Below are 11,501 nucleotides of genomic sequence, written 5' to 3'. Positions count from 1 at the left end.
TACATGGGAGATTTACAATGAACCTTTTTTCTCATTTTGTGTTCGAAAATAATTGACATGTTTATTTTTTTATTGTGATACTCGAAAATCTCGACATTTGATTTTTCAAAATTTGGTAATCGGGAGAAATTGTTTGTTTTCAATCGCTACACTGTAAAAGAAGTGTTGAATAGAAAAAATTATTCTTGTACTAAAAATACGCGTTTACCCACAAGATTTAAAAAATAGTATAACATGCCTTCTATTGTTTTATTTTTCATGAGAATATAGTACATTTTTATGAACAATTTTAGTTTTCTTGAACTTGGAACATTTTTTTCCGTTTTTTTTTTACTATAAAAATTTTGTTCAAGATTTTCAAACATGCAGGAAAATTTGAGAGTGGAGAAGTGAAAACTCCAAGTGGTACGAATTTTTTCATGCGAAATCGTCGAAGTGTTCTCGCTAGCTAGCTCGCTGCAACGTGCGCGACGAATTATAAAAATTCGTAACACTTGGGGTTTTCATTTCTCCATTCTTAAATTTTTCCTGTATATTTGTGAATCTTGAAAAAAAATTTAAAGGTAAAAAAACGGAAAAAAATATTCCAACTTCAAAATAAATAAAATTGTTTATAAAATTGCACTATATTGTTATAAAAAAAACAACAGGAGGTATGTTATATTAGTTTTTAAAGCTTGTGGGTGAATGCGTATTTGCAGTACAAGCATATATTTTTTTATTCAAAATTTGTTTTACAGTGAGCGATTGAAAACAAATGTTTTGTCCCGATTACCAAATTTTAAAAAATCATATAATAATTTTAAGTTTAATTTAAAACAGGGAGTTTCCGAAGATATCTGTAATTCTGAATTTAAAAATGGAATTGTCTAAAAAAAATTATTACAGTTCTTACTTTGAACAGGGAATTTATAATCTTCTTTGCACAATTCAGAGGCAGAGCATTTTTATGGATAAAAGCTTCTCATTTTTTTTTTGTTCCAGTAAATTTTAAGTGTGATTTGTTTTTACATGCTCAAGAAAATGTAAGATAGATTGAAACGCTCTTACAAACTGTTCTAGTTATTTGAGTTTCATAAAAACGAGATTTTGACCTAGAATGACTAAAAATATTAAAATCTTGCAAAATTTTCGAAAATTAAGCATTAAGCACATCATCATTAAGCACATCATGTTTGAGTGCTGAATAGTATCCATATGCTCGAAAAAATTCAGGATAGTTAAGAATTCTCGTCATGAACTGCGAATGTAATTTGAGATGACCCACTTATATGAAATTTAAAAAATAATTAGTCACTGACGTAATTTAAAAGCAACGAATGAGAGAACAGGGTAGCAATGTTTTGCAAATATTGTTATGAATGTCCATTTCAACACTAATAATAAATTTATTTTTCAGCAAGACTTCGATGTGACGCCTATTGCTATTAAACCGGAAGAAAGCAGCCACCAGATAAAAGTTGAACCCGAGTTTTCTACTACAGACAAAAGTCATTATGGAAATGCTCAACAAGCACACGTACTTGAAAAATCAATTCCGGATTGTAAAGAAGATACTACTTTTTTCATATATTTGCTGCCCCTGAAAATCATTTTAAAAGACGAACGCTAAATATTGTAAATCATAAATTTGATATTGCATTGTATGTATTAAAGCTGCAGAATATTAGTATAGGTGATGAGGAAAAGCAACAAGCCTTAAGGAATACGTGGATTCCTGATAAGTCTTATAAATTTGAATAGAAAATACAGGGCTCACAAAAAGAATGTTCAAAATTAACTGGTTGGAAAGATACAAATAGCTGGCTTATTCAGATAGATTGAACGGGGCACTTTGTAAAGTATGCATTCTTTTTGGCTTTAAATCTTTCAGTGGTGTGGGAAAGGGGGCTCATGAATACCCTGGTCAATTATTTACAAATCCGTATACTAAATGGAAAAAAGCGTTAGAAAATTTTCAAGTGCATGAAAAAACTTCGTTTCACAAAGAAACAGAAATACGAGCTGCAGAATTTTTAAGTGTTTACGACAGTAAACAGGATCATATTGCGATGCAAGTAAATAAGCAAGCAAAAGAAGAAGCAGTAAAAAATAGACAAAAATTATCTAGTAAAGTTGAAACTGTAATCTTCTGTGGACGTCAAGAAATCGCCTTACGTGATTGCGTTGACTTTGGTCGCTTATCACTAGAGGAACTTAATCACAATGATGGGAATTTTAGAGCTCTTCTTTGTTATCGTGCCAAAAGTGTCGATGTACAATTAAGTTAACACATTAGACTTTCGGGAAGCAATGCGACGTACACTAGTCCGCAGATTCACAATGAAATTATTCAACTATGTAGGGGGTATATATCTAAAATAAAATTACAAAAACGCATTAGGAAAGCAAGATTTTACGCCGTTTTAGCATATGAATCTCGTGATATTAATGGGACTGAACAGTTTTCTTTCTGCGCTAGGTACGTTGACGAAGATTTGATGGTGTTGCGCGAAGATTTTCTCACTTTTGTACCTGTAACGGATTTTACTGATGAAGGGTTAGCCAAAACTTTAAAAGAAACTCGTGAATCCCTCAGTTTAGATATGAATCTCATGCGAGCGCAGGGATGTGATGGTGCAGCGGCTATGAGTGGTGAATTTAAAGGTGTTCAGGCATTAATTAATCGCGAGTATCCATTGGCTTTGTACACTCATTGTATCAGTCATTGCTTGAATTTAACTTTAAACGATGGGTCTAAGTTAACATTTGTACGCAATAATTTTGATTAGTTGGAAGAAACTTGTACTTATTTCCGAAATTCGAATTTGCGAAGCAAGATTTTGAAAAATGAATTAAACCTGCATCACATCACAACGCGCAAACGTCAAACTGAATATATCAACCAACACCTCAAATTATGTTGAGAGATACCTTCAGAAAGGGTAAAATCAATCAATTTTAATGAGTTTTTTGTAAGTTGCTAAAATAACTAGATCGTTTATTAATTTTAATATCTTTTTCTTACATTGTTAAAGTGTAAAAAAACATGTGGTTTTTTATTTTTTTTACAAAATGGCGAGCCTGCAGAATACTTCTTCAAGCGTCTGCTCCGAGACATCGCAAACTGCTGCAGCTGTCAAAAATTTTTCTATTCGCTTGATATAAAAAAGGTTTTTTTTTGTTCGATTACTTATGTGTTAAAGGGAAGGATAAACCTATAAAATAATAAAAAATTTGAAAATTAAAATTTATGTCGGCTGTTTAATCGAAGGTCCAAATTTTCGACCATATTTTCAAAAGAATTTGACCCCAAGAAAATTATTTAATAACCCGATATCTTTAAACTTTTAGGCATATCCTTCGGATAGTACCATAAAGAGGAACCCCTGCAAATTTTAGCCTAATCGGCCAATAACTTTTTAAGTTACAGCACGAGAAGTTTTTGAAAAGACAATTTCGAGATAATCACGTTTATAGATTCGTTACGGTATAACTATTAGTTTCAGTGACTTGCCGATCAATCGGCGATTCAGGGTCCACGTAATGAACTTAGTAATGTAGTAATCAGCCTTCTTAGACATTTTGGGACGAAAAAAATATATATATGCAAACCTATTGTGAAAGAAACATTGCTCCGACCCAAGCGCTCCGAATACCTAATTAGTGACGATATGGGGACTCTGACATTTTTGCCAATATCTCCATAAATATTTAATATTTTCCTTTTTCCTTTTTACAGTATATTTTTAACATATTATACATTCAAAATATGAAAGAAAAAAATCAATTTTTTGGAAATTCTAAAGGTATCTTCCCCCTTAAACCAAGAAACGATGCTGATAGAAAAATTATTTCAAAAGGCTTCAGATATCGGCACGGAAATAGGAGTTACTCCATCCATTCCTCGAGTTGTTGAAACGCAACGGTATAGAGAAAACTACTCATTACAAACACCTGAGGAGTATTACAGAAGAGCGTTGTTCATACCATATTTAGAGGAAATAATACAATCTCTAAGCGAGCGCTTTGTAATGCATAAAAGAAAGATTATTGCGCTTCAGCGTGTCCTTCCCATTTTCTGTGTCTCATCGTCCTTTGATGATATAGAACCTGCACTTTTATTTTACAAAAGTAACCTTGATCTGTGCGCATCTACTAAAGGCTTGAATATGAGTGGGAAATATGAGTTTACAAATGGAAAAACCAAAGCGATGAATTGCCCAAATATGCTATCGAAGATCTAAGATATTGTGATAAACAGCTTTCCCCCAAAATTTATATTCTGCTGAAATTATTGGCAACACTGGCCGTTACTACAGCCTCCGTCGAAAGAAGGTTTACCACCATGAAAAGACTAAAGACGTATCTTCGCAATAGTACCTGTAAAGAGCGATTAAATGGATTAATATTAATGACTATCCACCGTAATGTGCAAATAGAAGCACAGAGCATAATAGATATGTTCGAAAATAAAAAGCGCAGAATTAACTTTTAAGATGCAACGCCCTTACGGCTAATGTATATAATTGTTTATATGATTCCTGCAATATATTGTTAAATATAAATAGATATTTTTATTGTAGATATAAGACACACAATTAATGTATGTGATTATGTATATAATATCCTGAAATATAGTGGTAAATACAGATAGATATTTTTATTCTAATAATTGTTTATTTGTAACATTGCAGCATTAATGATTTTTATTATTAAGTTGCCCTTTTCCCCATTCTTTCCCTATACCTTAGCCTGAAGCCCCCCCCCCCCTCCCCGAAAAAAATCCTGGCTGCGCCGCTGCTCAGATTGACATATTTAAAGGTCCAGGTAGCTCGTTTAAATGATCTGAAGGCTCACAATGTCCTTTCCGAAATTGAAATAAAAATACGGTCATAAATAAGGTAGCAGAGAGGCTGAAATTGAAATAAGAATTCGATCATAAATAACAAGCAGAGAGGCTATCTCAATAGAGTAGCCGACGGCCAAGGGTCCTTTGTTAAGCTTTCGGATTAAAATTTAGAAATAGATTTTTTTAATTTCATAGTTAACAGCCTAAAACATAATAAATCGGGATCTGCGTATTTCGACGATTTCAGATAATTAACTTTTTTTAATGTTTCAAATTGGAATTAATACAACGTTTCTCGTAAATCGAATGAGATACGCCAAAAGACAAAAAATTTTAATTAAACTCGAAAATTGTATATTAGTATATAAGTTATGATTATAAATAAGTATAATGAGAGAATTTACTAATTACAAAAAAAAATCATTAATAATTTGAAGAAAATTTTAAAAAGGGAGATTCGCTTTAGCGATGGCCAACTACTATAAATAACTCTGCCCGCCCAGTACGTGACGAATACAATAGGACCATTATATGACCGTCGCATCACTCTTAAAAGGATCTCGAAAAGGACCCAAATCTTTTTGACTTCTTCTGAGACTAAGTCATTCAAATCGAACCTGCAGATAGCCTCAAATGGGCCAGACTATTTCGTCTGAGAATACTCTGAGACTCCTATCGGTAGGGCAGTCAGTACTAAATAGGCAGGGAAAGAGATACGAATGTATTTAATTTCTAGTTTAATATGGAGAGAAGTTATATTTTTATATAAGTAATACTAAAACCTTACTTTTCTAGATTGCTGATAATAGAGCGATGGGCCTATTGGATAGTAGTTTGCGTATCACTGACATTCTTGACTTCTTCCTGCTTTCTTTAAAGAAGGTCTACGAGGACTATTTCCTCGTCAGTACATGTACTGGCGGAGGCGTCATTGAGCTGTTTAGCAAGCTTCCGCTTCTTGCCCCTAGAGGTGACAACGGAAAAGTTGTTGGCACTACTTCCTGTTGGGCAGAATACTGGCTTTGAGCTGTGTGACATTCGTGTCAAACAGCGCCAATTTGTTAGTCGATTAATTGTATGCGTCTAATATGCCAGAATCCATCAGCGTCAATCAAGTGCGACGTATTCTCTTATCTACTGCAAAGTGAATCACGCCCTAATTTGTAACTGAGAAAGTGAACCGGACCCACTATGCCATTCGGCAGCCTCCCTAGAAGGTTAAGGTGGACGGAACGATCCCTCTGAGGCCATCAGTTAGATGCATAGATTCGAAGCACTGTCCTCGTGTGTTATGTAAGTGCATACACGTGTATGTTTAATACTAGAAATCGAACAGTGACCACAAAGCGCGAGTCCCCCGTAGAAGCCTCAAACGCAAGGAGATCGTTGACTCATTTTCGAGTCTTCTCAAAATCGATTTCGATCCCCAAGGATAGTCCCCTAGACACACGCTTATCGTTAAATATATATGTTACTCTCAACATTTGTTAATTGTGTAATAACTTTAGGAAAACAATAACTCTTCACGCTTTGCAGGGTAAAAATATTTAAAAAAAAATGAAAATTGATTAAATAATAGTCAAATAAAATATGTTAACAATAATCCCGAGAAATAATAACTTCTCAAGATTTTAAGACGAACAAATTTGTTTAAACAAATAATAATTTTTTAAATAATTCAACATCAGTTAGAAATACTTAGAAACTTGTGACTTGTCGAATAAAAATAATTAATTTTGAGAAAATTAAACAATAGCCTTTAGCATAAATTTTATATAAAACTGCTATTCTGCATTTTCATAGGAATTTTCCAAGTACACTACGGGGGGGGGGGGGGGGGGGGGGGGGGTGTCAAAACTAAATTTTATTGAGTGCAAATGATTCCTTGGAACATTTCTTATGAACTGATTCAATTGTAAATAACAAAAAATTAATAAAAAGTACTTCCTTTTTCAATTTTTTCGAGAAAAAACCGAGCTTTCTTCTTTGAAACCACATGTTAATTTAAAAAGATCCGGTAAAACAGGTTACTTTTCATTTCATCGACTTGAAACATTTTACTAGGTATCTAAATTGGTGACTTTCAAACACTTCTAATTTTTTAATTGAACTTATCAAACTCAAAATAATTTCAAATGGGACTCATTGAAAATTGGATAAAATATAAAATAGGTGGCATTTAAAGAGATTAGAAAGGATTTTATGCTAAAAATTGATCAAACTCCAGGTGAAAAAATATATTCGCTGTCATTTCCTGGTCCAGCGGCCATCTTGCCGATTACTTATTTAAAATGAAAAGAGATGACAAAAAGCTAATTTCAAGATGTTTAACGCGCTTAGTAGAATTGTATGAACAGTAATATTTAAAAAATGAACCTTTTCCAGTTGTTGATCTGCAGAAATACGGAACGCTAAAATTAGAATCTAGGCCGTAAAGCTGAACATCATGGCACGCAGAAATTGGATGCGTTTTCAATAAACTGCCATCTTTCCCAGATATAAGAACCAGTTTCATATTAGATTCTGCGCTGACATCCACGCTCAATAAGTCATTAGTGCCATCCAAATCAACATCTGGTAAAACCACGGGTAACTTTTGATACGTTCGAGTCGTCGATCTCCACTGTATCACTCCTGTTGTTGAATTGATACTGTCCAGAAGTCCTTGTTCGCCTACTACGATACAATCTGGTTTTTCTAAACCATCAATATCCAAAGCATGGCAATTAATGTCGGTGGGAACACGTTTCCGGATAATCCACCACAATAGCATTCCATTGGTCCCTTGAATTGATAAAACTCCACCACCGTCCGGAAGAATTTGTTGTCCTGCCAGCTGCGAATTCGTTTTTCCAAACCTCTGACCTCGAAAAAGGAAAATGAGATTCGAGGGATTTCTTGAGACAATCGAAATTGGACCCTGTAATTCTAGATTCGGAAATAATTCTTGTCATTTGCAGTTGCTTTTTTTAATCAGGTATTTATTTTCAGTGCTAATTTGTACTTACCTACGCCTTCCAGAATCTTTTCCCAGGATAGGGAAGATTTCGGTGTCGAGGCATCAGCACAGACGAGGGAATCATCACACGGAAGAACGTACAAAAATATGAGGGTGGTCAGAATGCATAAGAGTATAGAAAACACCAAAAAAATTCGTCCTAGAGATGACAGATCATGGGGCTTCCACAAATCGTGACCTTCCGCATCCAAAACCATCATTGGAATATTGTCGCTACAATATCCGAATGAAGTTTGTCCATTTCTTATTCGATTTGACACATTTTGGGTTTCATCCAGAGGCTTAAATTGGCTATTATTATACAATGAACCCTATAGAAAAATTACCTTTCATTATTTTAAACTTTTACTGGAATTGTAATTTTTGTATATTATATTATCTACACTCAATTAAAAGTAGTTCACCTCTATAGAGTTCCATCATCATTACGATTCAAAACACATTTTTGGTCAAGAATTTAAAAAAAAACTCGAAATCATGTATGCCCTACCTATAGAAATCTCAATGTATACTCAAGCGAAATAGTCTGACCCATTTGTGCCAATAAGCAGGGTCGATTTGAATGATTTAGTCTCAGAGATAGTCAGAGAGATTTGGGTCCTTTTCAAGGTCCTTTTAAGAGTGATGCGACGGTAATATAATGTTCCTTTTGTATTCGTCACGTGCCGGGCGGACAGAGTTATTTACAGTATTTGGCCATCGCTAACCCGACTCTCCCTTTTTAAATTTTTATTCAAATTATTAGCACTTTTTTTTGTAATTAGGAAATTCTCTCATTATACTTATTTACAATTATAACTTATATACTAATATACAATTTTCGAGTTCGATTAAAATTTTTTGTCTTTTGGCGTATCTCATTCGATTTACGAGAAACGTTGTATTAATTCAAATTTTAAACATTAAAAAAAGTTAATTTTCTGAAATCGTCGAAGCACGCAGATCCCGAATTATTATTTTTTAGGCTGTTAACTTTGACATTTAAAAAAATTAATTTCTCAATTTTAATCCGAAAACTTGACAAAGGACCCTCGACCGTCGGCTACTCTATTGAGATAGCCTCTCTTGCTTGTTTTTTATAATCGAATTCTTATTTCAATTTCAGCCTCTCTGCTTCTTATTTACGATCATATTTTTATTTCATTTTCGGAAAGGACATTTTAAAGCCTTCAGACAATTTAAACGAGCTACCTGAACCTTTAAATATAGGCAGTGTATACATGTCCGGCGCTGGACGCTAGGTTGGTATCCGGTAGATTGCTCTGATTGGTTGCACGGCAGTGGGCGCGGTCTGCTGAACAACAGTATCAAGTAAGGCATTCGACTTTCTACATTTTTAAAACAATTCCAAACTTTACTTTTTTACTTGAAATGTCATTAAACGAGATTTAGAAAAACATTTTTTTCCAAATCGTCTTCAGAAATTAATTTTGGCTTCAAAGTATCATACAATGAGTTTTGAACACATTCGAAAATCGATTTGGTAGTGAGTAACGTATTTCCATTTTTGTAAAAAAATTTAATTGTTCATTGCACATATAAAAAAGCTTAGTTGGTGTTTGCCATTTTCATTTGTTGCAGATTACAATCATAATTTTATATTTATTCTTTATCATTGACGCGGCTTATTTTGTTTCTAAAAATATTCTCTACAATAAATATTGTTTTACATAAGTTAAACTTGCTATAATTTATATGCTTCTAAAATATAAACTAGAAATAACTCCCACAAATATAACTATATAACAATCTTCTTGGTAAGAAAAGAATGATAAAGTAAATGTTCAAGGAAAGATAAAATAGAAAATACCAAATAACTTATTTTTAATAAACAATTACATGTGTCAAGTATGTAAAAGAAGTTATACTTATATTCTCCTTCTAAACTATTTACTTTACATTGTGCGACATCCGACTTAGTATAATTATATTTTTTATTTTCTTGAGGAGTGAACGAGGCATAAGCCCAAAGTGAAGTATATCATTTTGAAAGAAGAATGTAACTGTAACTTTTTTTACATACTTGAAATATGTAATTATTTATTAAAAATTATTTATTTAATATTTCTTATTTTATTTTTCCTTGTACATTTACCTTATCATTCTCTTATTACTAAGAAGATTTTTATATACTTCTATTTTATGGGAGTTATTGCCAGTTATTATTTTAGAAGTATATAAATTATTTATTGATAAGTTTGACTCCTGTAAAACTTCCGTTTTAATGAGACTGACGAATGGTACAATATTTATTGCTGAGAATATTTTTAGAAGTACAATAAGCCGTGTCAAGGATAAACAATAAATATGAAATATTAATTGTTATTTGCAAAAATTTAAACTAGCAAAAACCAACTAAGCTCTTTTATATGTACAATTAACAATTAAATTTTTAACTAATATGAAAATACAATACTTGTTACAAAATTGATTTTCGAATGTGTTTGAAACTTATTATATGATGCTTTAATGCCAAAATTAATTTCTGAAGACAATTCAGAAAAAAATTTCTTAATCACGTTTAATGACATTTTAAGTTAAAAAGTAAATTTTATAATTGTTTTAAAAATAATTAACTAAAGATTCTTCAGACCAAATTTATCTTTAAATCGTCTTTAAATGTATAAATTTTTATTTTATTCAGGGAATAGAAATATTAAAGTGGCTTTGAAAAAAAGTCCTTCAAATTAAAACCATATAACATTAAAAAATAATATAAAATATAATTATAATATAAACTTAAAACAGTATAACATGCACGCCACAAGAAAATAAGAAAAGTATTAAATCAATACTATACTCGATGCTGCTGTCCGACAGACCCCGCCCACTGCAGTGTAACTAATCAGAGCAATCTACCGGATAACAAACTAGTGTCCGGCACCGGACATCTATACACTGCCTTAAATATATCTACCTGAGTACCTGCGGAGAATTTCTCAGCCTTGAGAATCTTTAGCATATACTCTGAGATTTCTATCGGTAGGGTGCTCGCAAAATCTAAATTTCTTGTAAAAATACAAGGTCATACTAACTATCATGGTGGTATCCTCAGACTCTCTTTGAAGAGTTTGATTAGGCAGAGTGAGGTGTTCATCGTCATCTTCAGTGTCAGTACTGCTAATGCTTTGTGGAAGAGGAGTATATCCATTTGTACTGAGATGTTCTCCAGCCATGATTTCCTTTCCTTTCAACAATTGATGTGTAAAAATGCTGAAAAAGCTCAAGTCATATCATTCCCCACACTTTACATTCGCCAAGCCTATTGTTGTACATTGCAAGACTTCAAGCGCAACATCAACGAAAAAATACTCTGAAAAGGTGTAAACCAGTGTCGTGTTGCCACAGTCCAGCGCATGATCTAAGAAAATACGGTATCGCCACACGCAACTAAAAAAAAGTTAACCAATAAGGAGCAACTCCACCACTTTTAACCATATTGGATAAGTGAGCGCGCGAAAATGAAGTATATTTGAATGGAAGTAAATGCAATGAGCGAAGATTGTAAGTAAAAGATAAAGAATTTATATAGTTTATAAATAAATTAGTTTGAAAATAATGAAATTTTCGACATGCGTAATCTAAAGTATAAACAAATATATAACATCTAACTTGTAATATAGAAGAAATACTTAGAAATATGGATAAGAT

The 11,501-nt window shown here is 32.7% G+C and overlaps 1 protein-coding gene across 1 annotated transcript in view; it reads right to left on the bottom strand.

Annotated features, from left to right (window-relative positions):
- The window catches only part of LOC117166961, a 54,685-nt gene extending 43,510 nt beyond the window's left edge, over positions 1–11,175 (bottom strand). Inside the window, exons 1-3 of the mRNA XM_033351457.1 lie at positions 10,886–11,175; positions 7,840–8,161; positions 7,208–7,759 (exon numbers count right to left, since the gene is read on the bottom strand). Coding sequence (XP_033207348.1) covers positions 7,208–7,759; positions 7,840–8,161; positions 10,886–11,026 — 1,015 coding nt within the window. The 5' untranslated portion in view covers positions 11,027–11,175. The remainder of the gene's footprint in view (positions 1–7,207; positions 7,760–7,839; positions 8,162–10,885) is intronic.
- Positions 11,176–11,501: the final 326 nt, after the last annotated feature.

Source organism: Belonocnema kinseyi, chromosome 2, assembly GCF_010883055.1.
Source record: "Belonocnema kinseyi isolate 2016_QV_RU_SX_M_011 chromosome 2, B_treatae_v1, whole genome shotgun sequence".
Lineage (NCBI taxonomy): Eukaryota > Metazoa > Arthropoda > Insecta > Hymenoptera > Cynipidae > Belonocnema > Belonocnema kinseyi.
The sequence above is the reverse complement of the archived record's forward strand: the minus strand, read 5'-3'. Positions and strand labels throughout refer to the sequence as shown.